Here is a 25,899-nt window from a genome sequence, read left to right as displayed (position 1 = left end):
AGCTCTAGTCTGAAGAGGTGCACTAATTAACTGAAAAAACAATGAAAAACTGGTTGTGTTTAGGCCATTGTGTTCGACTTGTGGAGCCACGGCCATGGCATCTTCAGACTTCAATAGAAAACTGTTGGACGAATTCTTCTGGTGAAGAATGTGGAACAGTCCAGAAACATGCAACATGATCTTCAGGAAGCAACTAAGCAGGCATGGATTGAGCGACTGACATACTCACAGATTCTGACTCAAAGGTTTATTGCATTAAATAACAAATTATTATCTTGCTTCTGAGAACCCCATGCGCAGTTAAACAATATCACAAGAAAAGGAGTGCTGTTGTGGCTGTGATGTAGTCATAGCGAACTATGTGGAACTAACAAACCGCACTTGGCAGAGCTGGCGACCAACATTTAGTGTAATCACCAGGACAGTGGTAGCTCAAAGGGCTAAGGCACTATGGTAAGTTACTGATTGAAAAGTCCGCGGTTCAAGTGCCAGCTCCACCAGGTTTCCATTGTTGGGCCATTAAGCAGGGCCCTTAACTGGGCTCTGACCCCAAAACCGTGCAGTAATTTATATGTGACAAATGAAGGCTTAACAACAACAGGGGTGAAACGAGCGAAAGGTTTAAGGAGAATGAATCATGGAGGTGATGGACAGTCTTGTGAGTCTCATAAGTTTCTATTCATATTTCTACTTATTCCAGAAGCCAAGATACACTTGATTCGATGTGTATATTTATTAAACAGCTTTTACACATCATTAAATAAGGCCTTTTGTTTCATCTGTATGAATGATTGCATACAAAATATACTTAAAAACAAATTAGGGCTTAATTATTACACCCTTATTTACATGATGGAAGCAAAAATAGATATCTGTTGCATTACTCTGAATGACCAAGAAGTTACTTATTCAAAATAGTCCTACTCCAGGATTCTAATCTCAAGTCAGCAGTGAGAACATCGGTTCTGCAGGGCATGCTGGGTAATGTCTGTTTTTCAGCGGTGAGAGGCCACGCTGCTTCTGACTGAAGAGTTGGCTGACCGCTCTCTCTCTTTGGCTAGCTCCATCTCAATCTTGGACTGGATCTTCTCCCAATCCACCTCCACCTACACACACACACACACACACAAACACATGTCATGTCTGAGCACACGCTGGGCAATAATAGCAGGGTTGGGAAGGATAATTTGTGTATTCGTTCTGGGCTACTGATTACCCGATTAAATCAGCGGCAGCGTGGATGATCACCCAAACTAACTGGTGTAGTCTTATAGCTACATTATTCATTTGAATTCTGCTCGGTTTTAAAGTGATATACTGCAACAGAAAAAAAAAAGCGTTGGCTGGATTTCCATCTGATGAAAATCCTCCTAACCGGAGGCCGAGTCAAATTATCAGCGTGTCGAGTTTCACTGTTCCGTCTGACTTCCTGTCAGGAGGGGTATGTTACGTCACATTTCTAATATATCTGATGTTTAGTTTTTCCGCTTAATAACCCGAATTAGCTCAAAGTATCCGTCTTGTGTAACTCGACGGATAGGGCTATTTCAGTCCAGCAATACGCCGCATTCCTCGGTGATAAGGACGACCAGTGCAAACTATTTCTACAAATTAAAATCCATTATTACGAATTTAGGGAGAGGAAAAACAAATACAAGGAGAAATCAGATCACCCCTTCAGAGTACTGCAGGAAACGTTTGTTGGTTTCTTCTTTGCCAAAGTCTTGCAGGAACTTCTGTCTGTGAGCGAGGACGGTGTCCACATGTGTTTTGTGCTTCACTGCCAGTTCTAGGGCTCTGAAGAAACAGCTGTGTTAGACACACACACACCCACAGAGACAGAGACACACACACTCACGCTTAAACTCAAAGACAAACATTTGCACACAGCAGCTAACCTGTCCCAGTTGAAGAGGTCAATATGGATCTGAATGGCCTGGTATACGAGACCTGCTTGTAGTAATGTAGCTTCGGCTTCTTGCACTTGTCCGCTGAAGAGTAGTATATGAGCTAGAGATGATTCCTTAGAGGGCAAATCCTTTATGAATTTTATATACTGCACTTTATCCACCTATAGAGATCGGAGACAGCACACACGGACACAGAAACGGAGGACGCTTTCGTTTTTTTTATTTATTTATTTTTTTTAAATGGAATGGAGATCGGAGGAGGGCATTAAATTATGAATGCTCAGCTTTCTGAGCGCTACATGATAAATCACGGTGCGCTCACCTCTCGGATGGCTGCGTAAGCTGTCTCAGCTGCGTTAAGCTCTCTGTTGGCCATTGCCATTCCAGCCAGACACGCCCACAGGGCCTGATCCTGAAAAACACACACACACACACACTTTGCTTATTCTGATGCGTCCTCTTCTTTGTTTCGTCCTAAGTTTTCCCAGCGCAGTTACCACGCATGCAACTAACAGATGGAGATGTCTAACTGTGCGTGGTTTAATGAAAAACAAATAAAAGTTGTTTTTGATGCTTTAATTTACTAGGCTTCCTGTTGCACAAGAGGCCAGTTGAGCATACACAAAGGTTAAAACAGCCAGTCTCTAAGGAGCTCTAAAACCCGCTTTAAGTAAAATGTCATAAAAAAAATAATAAATAAAAAAAAATGACATAAGGCTAAATAATTAAGATCAGATACGGGCTGTTAAAATGTGTCATGCTCCTGCACCACAGTTAAGACTAAATCTCCTGTAATCCTGTAGAAAATTTGTACAATTTAGTTTGTGCGCGTTTATTAGCTCAGGTCACTCTCACTCATCAGCTGCAGCGCTTTATCCTGTATACAGTGGGATGGAAACTTAAGGCACGAAGCGGGGTTCATCTTTGACGGGGTGCTAACCCACCACACATGTAAACACACTCATGTACACACTACGGGCAATTTAGGAACGGTATTTAGCCTTTGGAATGTGTGCGGAAACCCACCAAGCTTGGGTAGAACCCAATGCGGGATCCGAACCTGGACCCTGAAGGTGCAAGGCCACAGTGCTAACCACTAAGGCCTTGCTCAGATTTTCATATTTAAAATAATTACGCCATCAGTGTATTGGGAGCATTATGTGGAATAAACTTGCAGGTCAACTGTTTCAATGAAAATATTGTTTAAAACTGGAAATGAATTTCATGTTATGTTATAAAAGAAACAAAAAATGGTCGAGATGGATTAGATCAGGTCAAATCTCAAAATCCAAAGCACTGTAGTGCTTGTGGCTGTGTATGAAAATGTAAGGGATGTGCAAGATGGCGATGATGCTCAGATGATATCATGAACCTGAGGAATAATTGTAATAATAATAATATAATAATAATAGCAATAAAAACAGGAAGGTCATGAGACTGGCGTCTCTGCTAGGACAGGGATGTTAATAGGCATGGCTTCTTTCTCTGTATGAGACTCATTACTGTGGTGCTGCGGGGCAGATCGATTAATTAACTGCGGAGGGAGAACAGACAGGAGAGATCAGTGCCGGACGAAGGTCCTTGGATAGAGAGGGCACTCAAACGCAAAGCGATTAACAACTTACAAACAAAAAAGTATGTTGTAAGCGTACACATTCATCAAGCGGAACGTTCCTGCAGTACTCTTCCACTGTATCCGAGGCGAGTAGTAGCTGCTTAATGCATTTTTCATTCGGTGATCCAGGATCTCTGGCACTGGGGCTGTAAGTCAAACTGAGTCACCGCCCTGTGGTGTGTGTCCCTCTGTAAACCTCAGACCACTGTCCTGACACTGTTCGGACAAACTTTTACCCAGCTTCCCCCCTGACCAGGCCACCCTCCTCCTCCTCCTCCAACTCCTCCTCATTTACTCCTTCTCCGGGAAGAGCTACGCCACCGCAGCGTTTACCAGAAATACAGATCCCCCACATCGCTGTGTTTATCACATCCCCACCGACCACCCCAAAAACGCCACCTGCTTAACCAGACACTCAATCAGAGGAACACGCTGAACGCACCTCTTGAGACACTTTATCAGTAGACAATACGTATCGTGCTATTTTATTCGTCTCAAAACGAAAAGTTACACAACACATCTGTTATATAAATACTTTTTTTTTTTTTAACTTTCTTTTTTTCTTCTTCTCACAAAAGCTATTATACCCGGAAATAAACTTACAAGATCAACTGCTTCTAACCAACTGTAGGCTATAAATAAATAAATAAGGTCGCATGCGGGGTAGGAAAGCAAGCAAGTGAGCAAGCGAATATGTGAGCAAATAGGTTTCGGCCGAAACAGCATTAGTGCTGATTTTGTTATTTTTTTAATGTTATACATATAATACAATAAATGTGTACCCAAGGAGCTACTTCTGAAGTTTACGCGAAATTAAAGTGACCAATCGTACTTCCCTAAAAATTTCAAGTTGCTAATTTCAGCCATTTTTAAGAAATAATTTTATACATGGGCCAAAAATTGCAATTTCTAAGAATAATAATAAAAAATGCAAATGATTTATATTTCTTTATGAAAACTGATATTAAAATCTGTGTAAGCTTCTAAAAGCATATGACTTGCAAAAAAATTCTTTTTTTTTCTGTAATAGCAAAAAAAAAGCTGATCGAAAAATTTTCAATCTTTTTGCATTTTAGGATAATACATTTTTCATGTTTATGGCTTTGGATTGAGAAAGAAGCTGCATTAAATATTATGGAAAATGGTGTCATATGATCCTATACTGTATGTAAATTTACTTTTTTAATTAGGTGAAACAGTTTTAGCACAAATACAATGTTTTGGCCTTAAGCAAGTAAGATTAGATTTGATTCAATTTAGTAATTCTGTAAGTAAACAGGTGAATAAGTAACTCGGCACACACAAATAGATAAACAAGCAAGCAAGTGAGATCAAGTAAGCCAGTAACCAAACCATGCAGAACCCATGCTTTATATATAGAAATATAACTTTATTAAGTCTATCTTTTTTTTTTTTTTTTTTTTTTGGGAACACGACAGGTGTTCAAATCAAACTGGGACTTTTGACTGCAGAATAGCTGTGCAGAAACCCTGTTATGAAAGTAGAAGTTCCATTTATTTCTGTATATAATCCCTTGCTTCACTAACCCACTTAGTACACTAAAGTTTCAGTACACCGGAGCCATGATCGGACTGCCTGCTTCGCTTCTGAAACACTGGCCCTCCAGGAACCCCTTTAAGGGCCCAAGCATGTGGAAACGTGGCTTAAAGTGAGGACAGGACTCTTCTGCAAGTTGGCTGCAAGTTAGTTGTTTTTCAAGGATCATGTGTTTTAATCCAACATTTTTATAAAGAAGCAACGTTACATCTCAATCAATAGAAAAGACAAACAAACAATCACAGACGACAGGAGATTTAGAAAGGCCGATCAGCCTACGCCGCATGTCTTTAGACTGTGGGTGGAAACCGGAGCGCCTGGAGGAAATCAACCAAGGACTGGGAGAATATGCGCAATATCTCACACACTCAGACTGGAGACAGGATTTACTGTAAACGCCCAGCCTTGGAGGAGCACGACGACAATGTTAATCACAGAGAGTTAAACATGTCTTGATTAATTGTTTATTGGTTTAATCAAAATCTCATCAGAAAATTAGATAGATCAGATTTTTTTTTTTTTTGCCTGGGAACTGTGTGCTAGAGCAAAAAAACTTTTAAACGTTTTACTATTTTATACACAAGACTTGTAGAGATTAAATCTGAAAACATAGAACAAATCTTTATTTTGAAATTTCTGTTTATGTACAGTAATATTTATTAAAAATAACGTGGATCTACCGGCGCCGTGGCGTTGCTACTGATGATCCTGATTCCAGAGGATGGAACAGATTACTTTATGTAAAAACTATAGCAACAGCACAAAAAAATGTGTTTTAACATAAAAGATAGTGTGAGTACTAACAGTTGCGTAATGCCATACTGGGACTCCCTTCGGAGTCTGTGGTTAAAGCGTCATGATGCTGGGAGGGTGAAAAGCGAGCGCACAGCTGCACGCTGTGTGCATTAATTGCTGGGTGGAGGGTTGGTTGTATACGGTAAATGGTGACACACAAACTAATTAGAAACAAATTCAAACCACTCTGGCACTACCTCACAAACCCACTGTAGCGCCAGGCAAGCCAGCGTGGACGCTCCATCTGCCCAGAGCGCATACAGACACGCAATTAAAACTGCACAAACACCAGCCAACAGGAAAGAAGAAAAAAAAAGCATTATATACAGCATACAGTTATTATGTAGTGCGAATCCAGTGGACTGGCAGAGGGAACAAAATCTCAAACAATCACAATTTGATTTAGTGCAAACAACCTTGTGGTCTGACATTTACCACAGACACACTGTTAGCAAGAAGAACAGAGCAGAAGTGAGAAGATACAGGAGGAAAATAAAAAGGCATGAATTATAGGTAAACAATAAAGAGAGGGGAAGAGAGCGAGAAGAGTCAGGATATAAGGGAAGACAGACGGGTCATGGGTTATTTTTCTTTTCATAGTCTCAGTATTGTCATGGAACTACTGAATTAATGTTTAACCAGTAGAGATGGTGGTGTAAATAATAATAATAAAAAAAACAGATTCAGTTATGTATCTTAGTTCTTTGTGAAGCAGTTCAGGCATCACCACACTGACCCCAAAAATCTTTTTTTTAAATATATAAATAGCTTGTTTTTGATGTGGTGAAATGTCATCGTTTCTCTACAATCCTACAGGTAAAGCTAAGGCATTTGCACTGCCTTGCTGTAGCGGCAAACAACGAACGCCGGACACGAGTTTAAACAAAGTTTACAGCAGTTTGGATAAAGCATGATTCTAATTTAAATAAAGCTTTCACAATATGATTTATTTAATGGAATGTTCAAGGTTTAAAATTTGCCACAGGATTGTAATATCGAAATAGGCCGTTTATAAAATCGCAATACTTTGGCACCGAGGTCTCGTGATAATATTGTATCGGTTGGTTCAGTATATTGTATCAGTTAACATTTTCAAATGCTTACATGACTGTTTGTGACCTTAAAAAAGAAAATAAGAGGCAAATGCCAATAGAAAAGAATTTAAAATATAAAATCTACAGTATGTAGTAATTTTGTTACAATCAAATAAAGTATAAAATAGAAATATATATAAAAAATATATATATGGTTTATTTATATACTGTACAAACTGTATAAGAAAACTGTATAAAGTACAGTATATGGAATGTGCAGTGTGTAAGCAGCAGCAGTACGAATGGTCATGGAGTGTGAAATGAAATGATGAGCAGCAGTGATGAGATGAGAGCAAAAGAAAAAAAACAATGACGGATAAAAAGTAGGACAGATAGAAAGAAAGGAAGAAAAAAAAGGAAAAACAAGAAGGAAAGGAAAAAAAACACACAAGAGAAAGAGAAGGAAAGAAAAGGATGTAAGCACATAAGCCATAATGATAGAGGCATGAAAAGAACAATGGGGAAAAAAAGAGACACTTAGTATAAAAAAAGCCAGAAGAGGAAGAGACACATACATTAATTAAACATAAAACCATTCCATCAGCACCTTTTCAAAACAAGCACACAAGAGGCAAAGTGAGATAAGACCCAGTCACAGCCTAGTTTGTTATTTTTTATTTATTTATCAAATAACAACTGATCACTGAACAGTTAGGATATGAGTTTTATCTGTTAAATCCTTTATTCAGACTTTATACATACTGATCTGTCTAAAACGGTGCCATTAAACCATGGCGAGTACAGTGTTGGGAAGTGAGAGGAGGTTTTCCTTCATTCTCTCTCTCCATAAAGGAATGTGGCAGAGAGCAGCTCTTCAAAATAGGCGGGAGATTTCCGGTCAGTAAACCTGTCATGTCTGTGACACAGTTTCACAGGATAAATCACAGACAGTAGTGTCTTCATGGTGTGCAACGCATACTGTATGTCAGACACACACACCATTTGTAATAAAGCAAATGTATCATACTGTATATTACAACCTATTATGGAGTATTCACGTGATTATGGCTTGTATGTAAGCTTAACCTAAGTGAGAAACCTTCAGAAGTGTTGATTCTCTGACACGGCTATTTCAACATTTTCTATATTGTATTGTTTTTTTCGGTTTAAACTCAGCCAACACTTGGTTTTGTTTTAGTTTTGGCAGGTGATGATAGCCACTTCCTGGAGAGTCTTTCTATTGAAGAAAAAGTGCAGAAACAACTTCTCCCACAGGATATAATATCGGATATACATAGTTATATATTATATCTTACCTGGGGTTATTTCTACTGGCCATATTATAGGGTGTAAAAAAACATGGAGTACTGACAGGATGAAATTAGATGGGACTTAAATCCCAGAAACATACTGCAATGTCTGAAAAAATAAACGGCTAATATAAGGCAGCTTATTTGCACACCCTTAACTGAACTCCCACACACATGCACACACACTCACACTTACACAGACCCAATCACGTTCTCTGTGCATGCATAGATCTGTGTGTGTGTGTGTGTGTGTGAGAATCCCATTCTAAGGTCTAATTTACATGGGACTTTCCCAGGCTCGGGAATGCTCAGCCATGTGTCCAGTGTCCGGCTTGTCTCCCTTTACAGCTCCACAATGTGCAAGCAATTTAAGGCTCTGCTAATGGAACAATTAATTGAAAATCATTAGCCCCAGGCCATGTTAAAACAGCTCCCCTCAGCCCGTGTAGTCCACTCCGGGTCAGAACACTCTCAGCATAACTACTGTATATAAAGCGAGATGAGAGCCGACCGCTCTCCGTTTTCCCACCGCAAGATGGACGGCCTATCTCCATGCCGCAGCCTGTAATGTTTTGTCTTCTCATTATCTTTTTTTTTTTTTGTTAAGCAATACTGTGTTGTGTCAAACTTTCAGTGAAGGAACTATGTAGTGTAGCGATTTAAACAGGACCCAGGAGGGACGTTACACTCATGTGCAAACAAAGTGTTATATATACAAAACATACTAATGCCATTCCATCAAATTACATCATTTAAGTCATTTAATCACCATTCTTTACTGACCAGTGAAAAAAAAATTACCAGAAGAAAAGAAAGAAAAAAGAAAGAAAGGAGAGGGGAAGAAAAGAAGGAAAAGACAGACAGAAAGATTGATAGACAGATAATGGGAATTACTAGGGACCAGACGATACGATATAATCATGATACCTGTGTTGCATTGCAATTCTGTTAGTATCACGATTTTTATAAATATACCGATTCAATAACTATAACATTTTCATTTTGTTGCCATTCTAAACAAACTCAGCGAATAATTCGCTTCAAGCAAATACAATGCTGTGCCTCTTGTCAATGAGTGAATACTTTACAGCCAAGTGTAGGATCCACCTGTAGGATTATAAAGGAACTGCAGCATTTTAACACCTCGAATGCAAACACTTATAAATTATAATAATAATAATAAAAAAAAAAGGTTTTAGAATCAGTTTGGCGATTAAAGAATTGCCACACAAAAGAATCACGATCTGTAACTGAAATGTTTTCTTTTTCTTTCATCTCTAATAGATAAATAGATGGATAGGAGAGGAAAAGATTTCCTTAGATGAAAAGAAGGAAAACAAGGAAGGAAAATAAAAATGATAAAAAGAAAGAAAGAAAAAGAAAGAAAGGAAGGAAGGCGATAAGGAAAAGTAGAAAATAAGGACAATAAAAAAAGACAGAAAAGCAGACAACAGAAGGAAAAATAAAATAAAAAAATAAATTAATTAAGACAGACAGACAAATACACATCGATGTGACAGCAGACGATATGATATTATCATGACAGCTTGGTGCTGATTCGATTTGTATTGCAATTCTGTTAGTATTACTTTTTTATATAAATATACTTTAATATCTACAATCATTTTCATTTTTTTAAATTCTAAACAAACTTAACAAATAATTTGCTCCAACCACAGCATGAAGTGTCGCCGGTCAACATGTGAATAATTTACAAAGCACCACCCTGAACAGGGTGCCAATTTATCGCAGGGCACACACACATACATTCATTCACACACTACGGCAATTTGGGCACGCTAATTAACCTAACCTAAATGTCTTTGGACTGTGGGAGGAAACCGGACTACCCGGAGGAAACCCACCAAACACGGGACATGCAAACTCCATGCACACAGAGACAGGAATCAAATCTTAGAGGTGCAAGGCGACAGTGCTAACCACTACACCACAGTGTATATGGATGGGAAAGTGTAGGAAAATAGAAAAAAAGAAACAAGGAAAAAGAAAGATAAATAAGAGGGGAAAAAAAGAAAGAAAGAAATTAAAGTGAAAGAAGAAAGAAAAGAATGGAAAAAGAAAAATACAGGCAACAGAAAGAAAAACAAGAGAAAGGGAGAGAAAATGACAAAAAAGAATGAATGAAAGAAAGAAAGAAAGAAATGAATCTACACCTGGTGTCATTATGGCAAACATGGCCACTGAATGGGAAGAAGTCATAATGAAGGTGAAAAAGCTTCCTAAAGGTCTTGTGGCCAACATAATTGAACACTCAAATAGAAACGCTATGAAGCCATAGCAATGACCTTACACTTCAGTGTGATTATAAATGGTTTAATAATACGCAGGTGGAACCACACCTACTCGCTCTGGACATGTGTAATACATAAGCTTTCACAACGTGCTCTCATCTGGAAAAGAGCTGCAGGACCACCTGAAAGCAGGAGGAACAACAATTCCACAGTGTACAATGAACTGCACCACAATCGTCTCTGTTTCTACAGCCTACGCAAACCCGCAAATCTTTTATGTTTTGGGAAAAAAAGAAAAAAAAAAAAGGACAGAGATGCTAAAGATATCAGAACTCTCACGGAACTAGATTCTCTGGTCAGACAAAATAAAAATAGAAGTCTGACGATAGTTCAGATGATCGTTGTTTGGAAGAAGGAGTGTTGTGAGTACGATCCCCAGAACACCATACGCACAGTGGGAACAGTGTGATATGAGATCATTTTGTTTAAACTGCATTACACATCGTCAAAGGAAGCGTGAATGAAGTAATGTGCCGTTACAAATTAGAGGAGAATTTACTCTCTTCGGCCTCGAAAGAGGGAAGAAGATAAGTGTTTCAACAAGACAACGATATCAATTGTACAGCCAGAATAACTGGCTTGACCTAGCCTTGTATCCCATTGGAAATTTGGAGAGAAGTTTAAAAATTTGAACAGAGAGAGGTGTACCTTTGCGAAGCGGCACAGATGGATAGCCTCCTCCCAGCGCGCGGAGCTCGCGTACTCGTGCAGCATGGTGGGGTAGGGTGGTACGCCGCTGTACACCAACGAGCCATCAGCTCGCCTCACTGTCACCTGAGTACCGGTGTAGTTCTGGATATGTGGAGCTCTGCTGAACTCGCTGCAGGAGAAAAAAAAATAGGGCACATGGTCACTTTATGAAGGAGAACATTCGTTTTGGAATGTTACGGACACTTGGATACTGTTGGTGTTAACCCATTTTTTTTTAACACTCTCTCACTCGTTTACACTAAAACAATAATTTCTGAATAAATTATCCCCAAATCGATTTTGAGAGCGAGTGAGAGAGTACACGCACGCACCAATTTGTCTTGTGCTAAATGAACCTAACCATTTTTTTAGGGGGTGAGTTCCATTTCCAAGATATTGTATAGGTTTTACGCGTGTCAGGGAGCCTCTATTAATAAGAAGGCTCCCAGGTCTCTTGTCTCTTTTTCAGGAAACATAAGAAACACGCTTCTGTTGTTTTGAGCTTGAATTTGCAGCGTTGTTTTTTCAAATCATTCAGTCATTCAAGGCTATCCAGACATTTTATCAAAGTCTTTACAACTTCTAAGTTGTGTTTTGAGTGGACAGCATTGAAATCTAATTACATCTAGATGACAACATTAAGGTTCCCTCCTTGCAACATTATTGACTATTTCCAAACATTATATTTCAGCAATTTGCCAATAATTAACATTTTAACCATTTTAACCATTTTTAGTTATGTTTAAGGTTGCTGCACACTTTTGAAAAACAAGTTCGTTCCTGTTATCACATACCTGTTCATGTTATAGCAGTAATTAACATTTTTTTGCCTCCCTTTTAAAGTTAATTAGACAAAAAAAAAAAAAAACGGTTTGCATGTTGCCTAGAAACTGAAAGGTGTAAACCATTATAATGGATTGAGTATCCGGGATCAGCTTTTTTGTAAATAATGTATATTTTCTGCAACACTAAAAGTCTAAAATCAGCATTTGTTTTATTAACTATAAAAAAAGAGAGAGAAAGAGAGAGAGAGAGAGAGAGAGAGAGAGAGAGAGAGAAGAAGTTGGTGACGGGGTGACTAACGTAACTGACAAGATGATCTTTATACTTAAGCTGCATGAATGAGTGCCTGAATGCAAATTTGGAACTGGTTTCTAATTCAATGTTTTCTGTTCAATCATTTATTTTACATTGTAAAACAATACTGGAGATTTCTAAACTATGAAATAACACATCATTTGCAGTTAAATAACATCAACAACAACAGTCAGTTGTTAATTTATGACATGATGGTCAGCTTTTTAATGAAACAGATCTTGCAAGAACAGTATTGTCGAGTGCATTTGCGAAAACCCATCGAGCACCATAATGATGAAACTGGCTCTTATGAAGACCTTCCCAGGAAAGCAAGAACAAAAGTTACCTCTGGTGCAGAGGAGAAGTTCATTTAGAGTCACCAGCCTCAGAAATCACCAATTCACAAACAGCACCTTTGATTTAGGGCTTTACAGATCATAAGTAGCAGATATATCTGAATATTAACTATTCAAAGGAGATTATTGCATATTTTGAAAACGCCTTCAGTATAGTTTAGAGAGAAAATAAAATCAGGAACGTCCATGGAGTTAGAAGGTGTGTCCAAACGTACAACTAAACAGATCACAACACAATGATGTTGATTATTTTCCTATATCCACATAGGATATTGTTTTACTCCTGTAATTGAAATGACTGTAATTCAATCTGAGTTAAAACTTTTAGCTAACTAAAAAAAAAAAAATATATATATATATATATATATATATATATATATATATATATATATATATATATATATATATATATATATATATTTTTTTTTCCCCTTTAATCCAGCTCAGTATCAGCCAGCTATAGTACACACATTGTTCTATTTACTCATAAGATTATCGCTCTGGATAAGAGCGTCTGCCAAATGCCTAAATGTAAATGTAAATGTAAGATTAGACCAAGTGTAAAATCCCACACTAATGTGTAAGTGTGTCTCACCTGGCATCTTTGGTGAAGAGTGTGTTGGGTAGCAGGTCCTTGTCTACAAACACAGCACTAGGGTAGTACCACACAGTGAACTGGTTGTCTTGGATTCCACACAGGATGTTGGCTGAATCATTCCAGGCCATGGTGTGAACCATAGAGCCTGGGGAAAGAAAAAAAAAAAGAGCGAGAGAGCAAGCAAGCAAGCGAGAGAGAGATCATTAATAATAATAGTCTTTCACTGCATTAGGGATGTTGAAATACAACTGCAGTATATTTGACTTGTGGTGTGTATAATAACTGAAAGGTTTTACTAAGTACAATATAAAAAAAAAAAAATCACATAAAAGCAGTCACACTGAATTGCATTTAAAAGCAGCACTTCCTGGCTCCGGAGCTGTATTTGCTGCATGTTGTTAAGAACAGTTCTACAAATATAACAAATAAGATTTACATATGAATGAATAGTTTGAGAACAGTATCAGCCTATTAACTACAAACAACCTGAACCATAAATTGTAAAAAAAAAAAAATTATAATAAAATAAAATAATAAAAAATGTTAAGGTGCCAGTGAAAGGTATTATTTTAAATTATAACTCTTTATTTAAATGATATTATTTTGGCCATGCATGTGGAGGAATCGTAATGCTGTGAATGGTTAGTTAATGTTCAGTTGGCATCTATGAGGGCAGGGGTAGATCACTGGTTTAGGCATTGCTCTACAGTTTGGAAGGTCCCAGCCCAAGTTACCCCTGTTGGATCCTTGATCAAGGACCTTCAACTGCTTAGATGTACAGTATAATAAGATAAAAATGCAAATTGTTGTGGATCAGGGTGTCTGCCAAATGCCATAATGTAAATGTACGAGTCCATTATAATACACCACATACACTGATAAGCCATAACATTTACAACATTTACCATATATATACTTATGTTCTGAGTTCCTCTTGTGCCACCGGGGAGGCTTTGTCACCTCTGTCTGTTTGCTTTCTATCATGACCAGAATTGCCTTTTTTTTTTTTTTTTAAATCTGTGTTGCATCGGCTTTTCTATGGGTTCAGACTGGACAGATTGGCTTTTATTCTCTGTGGCCATGGGTTAGCCTTGGGTGCCCATGATCCAGTTTACTGGTATATATTTGACAATCAATGTTAATGTGCTAACGTTATGGCTGATAGGTGTGTAGTAAGCATACATAGTGAAAAGTAAGCTCCTTAAGATTTGGCCTAATCATTGAGGTCAAGACAGCACTGGACTTTTAAGTGTTGGGAAGTGTAAGATAAATTCGATGTAAACTTAAATACCAGTATCCATCACTATGGATGAGATGGGTATCCATCCTGTGAGGTAATTCAATGGATTACGTAATGTAGCCAACCCACCAAAGACAAGGAAAATTGTTTGTGAAAATGATCACCATCACAGCGTATGATCAACATCATGTGCTGTATTCTGTTCTAGTGTACTTAAGCAGTACTCCCTAATCTCTGCTCCCTGCAGTATTATTTTCTCCTTGATACTAATGAATGATGCACAAAATGAATGCCGAGTCTAAACTTCTTTTTTTTATTCCAGCGAGGTGCAAAGCCTGATGGGTCATTTTGCTTGCCCAGTTCCAGAGAAGTGATGAACCGTTGATGATTTGTTCCCTGCACTGTTCACGGTTGCCTTTGAACAGAGCAGCTACACTTTCACTTTTCTAAATTTTATTTAACATGGCTAAACCTGCTGTTCGGTCCACTTTGCAGGGAAACCACTGGCTCATACTAGAACATACAGTAGCCTACAATTTGTCCCTGTCTTCTCACCTATCTTGTGGATGCTCTGCTCTCTGCCCAGTCTGCGCACGGAGGTCAGATAAAGGTCGTTGTTCTTGTCAATCAAGGCGATCTTCCTGTCGTTAGAGGCTCCGCACTGGTCAAGGGCGATTTCCATGACCTCCATCTGAAAGAGAGACACATACTGTACAGATGGTATGGGGAGAGAGCGAGAGAGAAAGATGGACTCCATTCAAAACTTAACTGTTTTCCACCAATTCCAGGCTGAGAAAGAGACTGTCCCTGTCAATAACAAAGAGTAATTACACTTTAAACTGAGTGTTCGGATCATAACAGGTGCTGAATACACAGAATATGGCTGCAAGATGAAGATGAAGCATGCCTGTATTGCAGCAATGACAGCTTGTTGAATTTATTGCGTCTTTAGGCATGATATAATTTGGAACCGATCCTTGGCTTACGAATGCGCGTTGTGAAACGTGCCCGTGCAGCTGTGGTGCGTACGATATGCTGGTGACAGAGTGAGAGGGTGTGAAATGCACGCAGCGCGCAACACTGGGCTGTCATGAAATGCACGCAGAACGATTTTACGCGCCCGGCGGACGCTCTGCTCGACGCCTAATCCGAGAATTAGTTCAGGGACGGAGCTCGACGCGTAGCGAATGCGAGAGATTCCTGAGGAGAGAGGAGAGGGCGAGGACGACAGCGGAGAAGGGGGTTCGCTTCGAGTTAAACTCTGTCATCCTCATACGGCTTCTGATAGCCGCCTATGTGCTCGGGTAGCCAGATTCGTGGATTTTGTTGCACGTCATTTGCTAATGGAGAGAGCAGAACATCTACGGGGTGCTGTGCGAGGAATACGACGGAGAATTATGAGCTCACTCCGACAGGGAAATAGTAATGGGAGATTAGGAAGAAAAATGTACATCCATCACACTTGTACTGGAGATTACTTGCAGTGACCTGCTGGGGTTTTGCGTGGGGAAAGGCTTTGTGTGTGTGTGTGTGTGTGTGTGTGTGTGTGTGTGTGTGTGTGTGTGTGTGTGTGTGTGTGTATGTGAGACCACTGGCATTGCTTTGAAACACTCTGTTATTAGCGATCTGGCAGCAAGGAGCATTAAACAGTAAATAAGTCAGTCGACTGGGAGAAGAGCAGGCTGTCTTGGGCCCCTATCGCTCTATCTCTCTCACTCACTCATTCACACACGCACTGCGAAGGCAGACAGAGCACACACTCACAGACCTCACTGGGACCTTGTAATGTCGAGATAAACGTGTGTGTGTGTGTGTGTCTGAGCTTGGATAGGGAGTTTGGATGACTGTGTGTGTGTGTGGAAGACAAATCCAGCTGGCTCTAGCTTTAACACTCCTGGGTTTTAAAGCTGCACTTGAGGAGTGCTGGCACACACACACACATGCTGACAAACAGTAACTGCTGATCCTTGCTACTCCCATCAACTCTCGTCCCAGTCGATCCATAACCCCCTCCCCCCACCAATACTCTTTTCTCTCTCACTTTCTGTATATTATTATTTTTTTTCATCCCTTCTAACACATCCAAGACTTTGTGTGCACTGAATGTCCTCTGGGTGGCGCTAAAATCTGCAGCGATCACTCAAGTGTGAGAAAAGTTTACATATTACAGTACTCCATCTCCTCGCAAAACAGCATTAAGATCCAGCTAATCTGTTAAACAAACAGTGGTGTCTACTTATCTATACTTAGTGTCGTAAATGTTCTTTGCGCATTATAAGTTTAAATCGTTCTTCATTTTACTAATGTTGGGTTTGACTGAAGGTTTGAAAGAATGTCTTCTTAATTCAGAGTTTAATTATCAGCATTTGACGCCACATAATAAATTGATCAGGTTGCACAAGAGCACTTCTTTACTTTTACATCAGCTATACTGTACAAGTATTTGGTTAACATGAACCAATATAAATCTATAACACTGATGACACACTTCGCTGTTTTGAGAAGATAAAAACTTCTCTTGTTATTAATGTTATCTGGATAGATTGTCGCTAACGGGACCTCAACGTGATGGTGTCCATGTTTCGTTTCTACTCTGTAGCTCGGTTCGATTCCCGTCCAGGTTCGATTCCCATCTCTGTGTGCATGGAGTTTGCATGTGCTTGGTGGGTTTCATCCAGGTACTCTGGTTTCCTCCCACAGTCCAAAGACATGTAGGTTAGGTTAATTGACCAATGTTATATTTCATTGGTTTCCAAAATATAAACTAAGACAGCTGTCCTTAAAAAAAAATGAAAAAAATTTTTTTTTTTAATGGCCCACCATATATAGTGGGACAAAAAAGTATTTAGTCAGCCACTAATTGTGCAAGTTCTCCAATTTAAAAAGATAAGAGAGGCCTGTCATTTTTATCAGAAACTCACATTGCAGGATTTTTAAAGAATTTATTTGCAAATTATGGTGGAAAATAAGTATTTGGTCAATAACTAAATTTCATCTCAATACTTTGTTATATAACCTTTGTTGGCAAACGTTTTCTGTAAGTCTTCACAAGGTTTTCACACACTGTTGCTGGTATTTTGCCCCCTTCCTCCATGCAGATCTCCTCTAGAGCAGTGATGTTTTGGGGCTGTCGCTGGTCAACATGGACTTTCGACTCCCTCCAAAGATTTTCTATGGGGTTGAGATCTGGAGATTGGCTAGGCCACTCCAGGACCTTGAAATGCTTCTTAAGAAGTCACTCCTTCGTTGCCCGGGCGGTGTGTTTGGGATCATTGTCATGCTGAAAGACCCAGCCACGTTTCATCTTCAATGCCCTTGCTGATGGAAGTATGTTTTCACTTAAAATCTCACGATACATGGCCCTATTTATTCTTTCCCTTACACAGATCAGTCGTCCTGGTCCCGTTGCAGAAAAACAGCCCCAAAGCATGATGTTTCCACCCCCATGCTTCATTGTAGGTATGGTGTTCTTTGAATGCAACTTGGCATTCTTTCTCCTCCAAACACGAAGTTCTATCTTGGTTTCATCTGACCATAAGACATTCTCATTTACTAGGTCCCCCCGTGTGGTTCTGGGATCTTTGGTCTTGGCCATAGTGGAGTTTGGAGTGCGACTGAGGTTGTGCACAGGTGTCTTTTATACAGATAACAGATGCCATTAATACAGGTAACGAGTGGAGGACAGAAGAGCCTGTTAAAGTGCCTTAATTATGCCATTTTTAAGGTTGCTAATATTGCTTAACGAGTCTCTTAAAACAGGTTTACATGTATGCAAGGTCAAAAAACACTTTAGTTTTTTAGTTTCTAAATGATGCGTAAACGACTCGTGTGAAGCAGTTCGAAGATTCAGTCTGTCTAAACCTTTCTGTGAGTCCTCACTGCTGTGATTGGTCCTTTATGATTGTGTCGGAAAACGAAACACCCATGACCGTAACTGAACGACGGCCCTGGAGACCCGTCAATACATAGAAAAGATGGCGTCGGTTTTACCGTGTAATGGCCAGCTAATTTTATATTAACTGTGGCTACAAAAATTGGGAGGTCTTTTATCATTGTGTTAATGTTGCGTTAAAAGGCCGGTGAGCAAAAAAGACAAACACAAACAAGAAGATAAAGCAAACGTGTATTATACAAAACTAAATAAAGTAAATGAAAAAGGTGCACAACAACCAAACAAAGATATAAACAATATTTACAAACTACATATATGTGAACGCGAGTGAATGGAAAATGTCCGAAGTCCGTGTTTATTGTATGTGTGTTATCCGAGTATACTGAGTATGGTTCAGTCGCATCGGGGTTAATGAAGTCAGAGAGGCCGATGACGGGGGGTGAGAAGTCCGGGGAATATGTCCAGTCAAAGATAATCCGGTTAAAAAATCTTTGAAAGAAAATGATCCACAGCAATTCTCCTTCTCTCGTCCAAACAAATAACGCTGGTCCACCATTACTACTTATGCATTTTCAACGTGCCCTTACACTTCGTGTGTGTGTGTGTGTGTGTGTGTGTGTGTGTGTGTGTGTGTGATGCGCGAAGTGCGCATGCTCCGTGCCCTTACTCTTCGCCATTTTTCCCCTCGGGGCTTGCCGTAGATAGGCATGCGCACTTCGCGAGTGTTAGAGTTCAGTTTTGGTGAATAGTGGAGAATAAACAGTTAAAAAGGACACATTTTTTTCGGTCACATTAACAAGAGTGTGGTAACGTTAATTGTAAAATGGCGGACGAGTTGTCTGCGATGTAGAACGTGGGCGGCAAACAAGTTGTTCGCGAAGTAGAACGTGGGCTACAGAGTTGAAATAGATTTGCTAATGACTCGTTTAGGCGAATGTGAGCCGACTCTTTTTTTTAATAGACAAAAACTTAATTTATCGTGCACTGTTAGGTCTTGTTCACACAGGCGTTAAATTGTTGGATATGTGCTTTGAACATCCTAGACGTTTATGCTGCGTTTTGTAGTGACGATCGATTGACTTCTACACCGGCGCTCGTTTGTCTCTGTCTAATGTCAGCCTGCAGCCCAAATTGTAGTTTGTGTGTTAACCTGTGGGGGCAGTGTCGGGAACTGGATATGAAAGCCCGCCGCTACCGGGTTCACTCTCCGACTGCACAACGTCGGATTAAAGGAAGTTTTTTTTGTGGTATATGAAGAAATGCAATAATTTTCCTGTAGGTTTTTTAACAATTATTTTTTTTATTTTGCCCGTTTCCGCACTTCCCTATGTATAGCATGTAGGATCATGGGATATATCCGGTCCTCCGAAGCGTAAAATGAACGCGAAGAAAACGAACGAGAAGCGGTTTCCTTGCGTTCGTTGGGTTTTGAACACCAAGAAAAAGCTGCATGCAACGGTTTTTTAATGCCGTATAAACGCGCAGCCGGACAAACGCACATCACCAAAGCCTGTGTGAACACTCTCCTTGACTCCTATGTGTAGAAAACACTCGCCGCTTGATCCGTGCTCACCGGACACTACGAACGCAAAAAAACGCTCTATTTTAACGCCCGTGTGAACAAGGCCTTAGTGTCACAAATAGTGCAGATAGTTTATATTCACATACAGCTTCATGACACACTGCATGGAAAAAAATATTTGAAAAAGCATAATAGTGGCTCTTTAAAGAAGAAGTTACAGGTCTGTGAGAGCCAGAAATCTTGCTTGTTTGTAGGTGACCGAATACTTATTTTACAGAGGAATTTACCAATTAATTCATTAAAAATCCTACAGTGTGGTTTTCTGGATTTTATTTCTTATTTTGTCTCTCATAGTTAAGGTATACCCAAGATAAAAATTACAGGCCTCTCTCATCTTTTTAAGTGGGAGAACCTGCACAATTGATGGCTGACTAAATACTTTTTTTTGCCCCTCTGTACATGGGTGAGTCCAAAATTATCCGCATTCTGGTTGTAGAATTCATTTGAAATTGAACTTTTAAAAAAGACAGGTACATAAATTTGACAAAATCTCCTTGCTTTTCAATACACTTTGTCCATCTGTTAACAAGCTTTTATATTCCCTCATAAAAAAAAAAAGAAAAGAAAAAGTTTCTGGCTGAGCAACAAGCCACGAATGCACCACTGTCTTCATTTCTTCATCAGAAGTGAATCTTCGTCCACGTAGGCCTGCTTTCAGGGGACCAAACAGGTGAAAGTCCGATGGAAAGAGATCAGGACTATAGGATGCTCTAACACCTCAAAACGAGTGTCGGTGTGCGGGCGTGTATGGTCATGCAACATTACAATGCCCTTGGATAGCAGTCCTCTGCATTTAATACAAAGTTTAGGCTTCATCTTTTCAAGAAGCGTCTCACTGTAAACAAGCACTGTTGATTATTGAACCTTTTTCCTGAAAATGTTCCAATACTGGTCCTTGAGAATCCCAGAAAACTGTAAGCATCAATTTTCCAGCTGATCTTCGACTTTTGAACTTTTTCTTGGTTGGCGATTGAGGATGTTTCCGTTCCATACTCTGCGGTTTACTCTCAGGCTCGTAGTGATGAATCCAAGAAATATTCACTTTCCTTTGAGTATCGTTTTAAATTTTGTTTGCAGAAATCCAAACGCTTCTGTTTATGCTCTTCCGTGTCTTGTAACATAAAAACGAATCCCTGCACGGCGGTTTTACTTCATGTAAATCACAAGTGAGGCGTCCATTATTGCATGGACCGCTGTTACACATGAACTGATGTACTGTAACACGTTCATACCTGCACAGCAGTGACTGGGGAGCCAGTAGGCTTGAATGGAAAGTGCGGCCAACGGAAGCTTTAATATAACCGGAGTGCGGATAATGTTTCACTCGCCCTCGTGTCTATAATTTGTGCATCGGTATTTACTGCATAACAAGTGTATTCATGTTCTGTTAGCTAATGCGTAGATAAGTGATGATGAATTAAGTATATCAACTCTTTTAAACAGGCTTTAATGTTAATGCGTGTATTTTATGCTGGATAAAATTAAACATCGATTTACCTTGTGGGTTAAAGGCTTGCCATCACCAATTGGCTTTCCAGTTTGAGCGTCAAACAAATAGATGACTAAAACACAGAGAACATAGGCAGAACATAAGCTTTATTCAGTTACATGTACAGTACATGTTTGCTTTGTTAGCTCAGGTCAGTGTGTGTGCAAGTCTTCAGTATTACTTACTTGGAAGATTACATAATCTTGCAATGACTTTTGACCGCGTATGAATGTTCTCAGCCATAGACGGAGGGGGGAAATAATATTAAAACGTAATGTCATGTCAAATTTCCCTGACACTTGCCTCTGTGCCAGCTATTATCAAGCCAAAACTCTGAGCCTGTTTTGCTTGGAAAAATATCATAATAGAAGAAATATTCCTAATAATTTTTTTTTTTATATAAAATAATTTTACTCTTGTGAATTACTCAGTTACAAACAACCTAGGTTATGTATATTGCTATTTGTTTAAGTACACAAGTCTTGCTTAAAGTGTAGTAACACTAATGAACTCTTACTCAAGCCCTTTACTGTAAGCTAATAAAATGACTGTGTCCTGAATGAAAGGATGCTAAAGTGTACCTGTAATAGAAAAACATACTATTAAAGTAGTACTCTTAAAGGCGAGTATGTTTCAAATGTATATCTTGATTCTTTCTTAAAGGTTCTTTATATCCACATTCCTTATTAGACGTTCAAAAACATGTGTGCCACCTTGGGAGCAAAGAGACGTACTCTTGTGTCTTTACGAGTGAAGAAGCTTTTTTTTTAAACTGTTCCTTCGAGAATTGTCACATAATTGCTGAATAATTGTATAATTTGCATTATCATTGTCAATTTCTTTTATTAACATATACAGTGCATCCAAAAAGTATTCACAGCGCTTCCCTTTTCCCACATTTTGTTATGTTACAGCCTTATCCCAAAATGAATTAAATTCATTATTTTACTCAAAATTCTACAAACGATACCAAATGATTACAACATGAAAGACGTTTGTTTAAAATCTTTGCAAATTTATTCAAAATTAAAAAATGAAATAATGTGCAATAAGTATTTCCAATTCTTTGCCATGACACTCATGAGCTCTGGTGCACCCTGTTTCCACTGATTATCCTTGAGATGTGTCTACAACTTGATTGGACATGACTTGGAAAGGCACACACCTGTCTATACAAGATCCCACAGTTAACAAAGCAGCTATGTCAGACCACAAACCAAGCCATGAACTTCAAGAAATTGTCCATAGACCTCAAGAGACAGGATTGTATTGAGGCACGGATCTGGGGAAGGGTACAGAAAAGTTTCTGCAGCTTTGGAAGAATTGAAGTATTTTGAAACCTAGAGTGGGCTGCCCAGCCAAACGAGCGATAAGGGGAGAAGGGCCTTAGTCAGGGAGTTGACCAAGAAACAGATGGTCACTCAAAGAGCGCTGGTGTTTCTCTGTGGAGAGAGGAGAACCTTCCAGAAGAACAACTATCTCTGCAGCACTCCATCAATCAGGTCTGTATGGTAGAGCGGCCAGATGGAAGCCACTCCTAAGTAAACAGCCTGTCTAGAGTTTGCCAAAAGGCACCTAAAGGACTCTGCGAATATGAGAAACAAAATTCTCTGGCCAGATGAAACTAAGATTAAATACTTTGTCCTGACTACCAAGCGTCTGGAGGAAACCAAGCACTGCTCATCACCTGCCCAATACCATCCCTACAGTGAAGCATGGTGGTGGCAGCATCATGCTGTAGGGATGTTTTTTAGCGGCAGGAACTGGAAGACTAGTCAGGATAATGGGGAAAGATGAATGCAGCACTGTACAGGGACCTTTTAAAGAAAACTTGCCTCAGACTGGGACCTTCACAAACTTCTCTGTACCCTTCCGCAAATCTGTCCCTCAATACAAACCTGTGTCTTGGGGTCTATAGACAATTCCTTGGTCTTCTTGGCTTGGTTTGTACACAAAGGGAGACATGTACTGTTAACTGTAGGGCCTTATATAGACAGGTGTGTGCATTTCCAGGTCATGTCCAATTAACCTAACTTACCACACGGTGGACTCATGTAGAAACATCTCAAGGATGATCAGTGAAAACAAGATGCACCTGAGCTCACTTTTAAAGGGGTCATCCAGCCCCATTTTTAAATGTTAATATGATTCTTTAAGGTCCTAATGAAAAGTTTGCAATATACTTAAAAAATTCTCAATGGTTGTGTAAAAAAAACACTACTTTTACCTGGTAAAAACTAGCTCTGTTCTCAGCAACCTGTTTCAGTACATGCTCCTTTAAATGCTTATGATCTCTGCTGAGCCCGCCCCCCAGTTCTAGGGGGCGTGTCTTCTCAACACACGTAGGGTATAGCCACGGGAGTGTAGTCCAGTGCGGGCAATGCTTTGGACTGCATTACCCACAAAGCATATCCTAGCAAAACCTGTTTTATATTGACCCGCGTTTATAAAGCAGTCTAGTGAAAAATTATTAGCGCAAAGATGAACGCATTTAGGTAGATCGGCGGGGACGTTAGCTTCAAAAACAAAATTCAGCCACTGCGTCCTCAGCGGCTCAGATGTCGGTAGTGAATGATGACTGCTGTGTCCGCTATTACACCCAACAACTGTACACCACACTCGCTTAGGCGACATTTTGCTCCAGCAGCAAAAAACAATGGCCGACAGCTTCCGTCAACTTCAACTATAGTATGAACGGCCTCATGCGGTGTGGCATCACATTGCAAGGCATTTGAGATTGGCCTGATGGGCATGTTATTTTAATAAATAAAAAGAAAATCACTGGGCAGCTCTTTATCATTGTAGAGTGGTTGTGTACACACTCTCCTAACACACATTTCAGTCCAAACAGCTTGAAAAAGTGCATGTAGGCCCGTATGACCCCTTTAAGTGTCATGGCAAAGGCTTTGAGTGCTTATATACATGTGATTTTTTCATTTTTTATTTTTTATAATTTTGCAAAGATTTTAAACAAACTTCTTTCACATTGTGATTATAGGGTATTGTTTGTAGAATTCTGAGTAAAATAATTAATTTAATCCATTTTGGAATAGGGCTATTACATAAAATGTGGAAAAAGTGAAGGGCTGTGAATACAGTAAATTGACTACTTTACTACTCTTACTATTCATTTATCTTGCACAAAATGTTACGTTTTAATTTTAAATTGTACTGATAATTGTATAAACGGCACGGTGGTGTAGTTGTTAGCACTGTTGCCTTGCACTTCCAGGGTCCGGGTTCAATTTCCTGCAAGGCTCGATTCCCGTCTCTGTGTGCATGGGGTTTGCATGTTCTCCCCGTGCTAGGTGGGTTTCCTCCGGGTACTCCGGTTTCCACCCACAGTCCAAAGACATGCAGATTAGGCTAACTGGCATTCCCAAATTGTCCGTAGTGTGCGAGTGTGTATCTCTGTGCCCTGCGATTGATTGGAACCCTGTCCAGGGTGTACTCGCCTCATGGCCTAGGTCTCCTGGGATAGGCTCCAGGCCCCCTTGCGCCCCTGTATTAAAGGATATTGCGGTATGGACAATCTATTGCTCATGGTTATTAATATATTTTTTATTACTGTTTTCCTTCTATATCATTTCAGCTGTATCATTCTTTGTTTGGTTTTGACTAGTGTTTGTAGTGCCTCTGTGATCAGTGTGTCAGAAGTCTGTTTTTCCAGACCTAGCTTGCACTTGTTTCTGGTCAGTAAGTAAAAGCTCAGTTTCGCAGCACTTGGCCAGGATTCCGCTTGTAAATGAATAAATCTGGGTGCAAGTGAAAAAAAAGGGTTTAGTCATTGTTTTGTAAGTTCTCATCTGACCAAAAGCTTAAGTAGTTTTGAAGTTAAGCTAAAAATGAGTGAATGACTACATCCTAAAGACTTTTTTAATAAAGGAGGCAGATGCAACATCAACTTAAGATTTGCTTTGCTTACAGTATTTTTGTTTAACAATAGCTGAACATTTATATTAGCTTTGGTACTCATTCAGACACTGGATCCCTTCAAGATGTTGTAAGATTGGTTCCTCTTGGTTCTTGGCCCTTGACTAACACTGATTTATGGGTAATTCATGACAATAGAAGCACTGTAACTTCCTCAAACATACAAAAATATTCACTCAATATTCACTTTCAAGACACATAAACTGGTCTTAGTGTCATGATTTTCTAGCAATGCATTTCGAAGATTAAATAAAATGTAGTTAGTAATGTCAATGCATGTAACACCTTTCTCATCAGTCTTGTCTCGTACAGCGATGGTATCATTGCTCAGTGAGACGGTCTGTGTGTTCAGAATATCCGTCCTCATGCCTGGGAACTTTGGAGCAGAGACCAGACGCCCTTCATACGAGTACACGTAGATGCCTCCTCCATCCACCAATAGGAAATGCCTAAATGGAAGACAAGGCGCAAAAAAACAAAACAAAACAAAAAATCAACAGACAAAACAA

At 39.5% G+C, this 25,899-nt stretch overlaps 1 protein-coding gene across 2 annotated transcripts in view; it reads right to left on the bottom strand.

Annotated features, from left to right (window-relative positions):
• Window positions 1-232: 232 nt before the first annotated feature.
• The window catches only part of ift80 (intraflagellar transport 80 homolog (Chlamydomonas)), a 99,780-nt gene continuing 74,113 nt past the window's right edge, over window positions 233-25,899 (bottom strand). For both annotated transcript variants that reach the window (XM_053487083.1, XM_053487084.1), the window contains exons 12-20: window positions 25,676-25,839; window positions 21,466-21,530; window positions 15,050-15,185; window positions 13,252-13,399; window positions 11,182-11,353; window positions 2,233-2,322; window positions 1,899-2,071; window positions 1,674-1,797; window positions 233-1,106 (exon numbers count right to left, since the gene is read on the bottom strand). In XM_053487083.1, the coding sequence (XP_053343058.1) occupies window positions 996-1,106; window positions 1,674-1,797; window positions 1,899-2,071; window positions 2,233-2,322; window positions 11,182-11,353; window positions 13,252-13,399; window positions 15,050-15,185; window positions 21,466-21,530; window positions 25,676-25,839 (1,183 nt within the window). In that variant the 3' untranslated portion in view covers window positions 233-995. The remainder of the gene's footprint in view (window positions 1,107-1,673; window positions 1,798-1,898; window positions 2,072-2,232; window positions 2,323-11,181; window positions 11,354-13,251; window positions 13,400-15,049; window positions 15,186-21,465; window positions 21,531-25,675; window positions 25,840-25,899) is intronic.

Source organism: Clarias gariepinus, chromosome 25 (assembly GCF_024256425.1).
Source record: "Clarias gariepinus isolate MV-2021 ecotype Netherlands chromosome 25, CGAR_prim_01v2, whole genome shotgun sequence".
Lineage (NCBI taxonomy): Eukaryota > Metazoa > Chordata > Actinopteri > Siluriformes > Clariidae > Clarias > Clarias gariepinus.
Note: the sequence above shows the minus strand (reverse complement) of the source record. Positions and strands in the feature narration are given on the sequence as shown.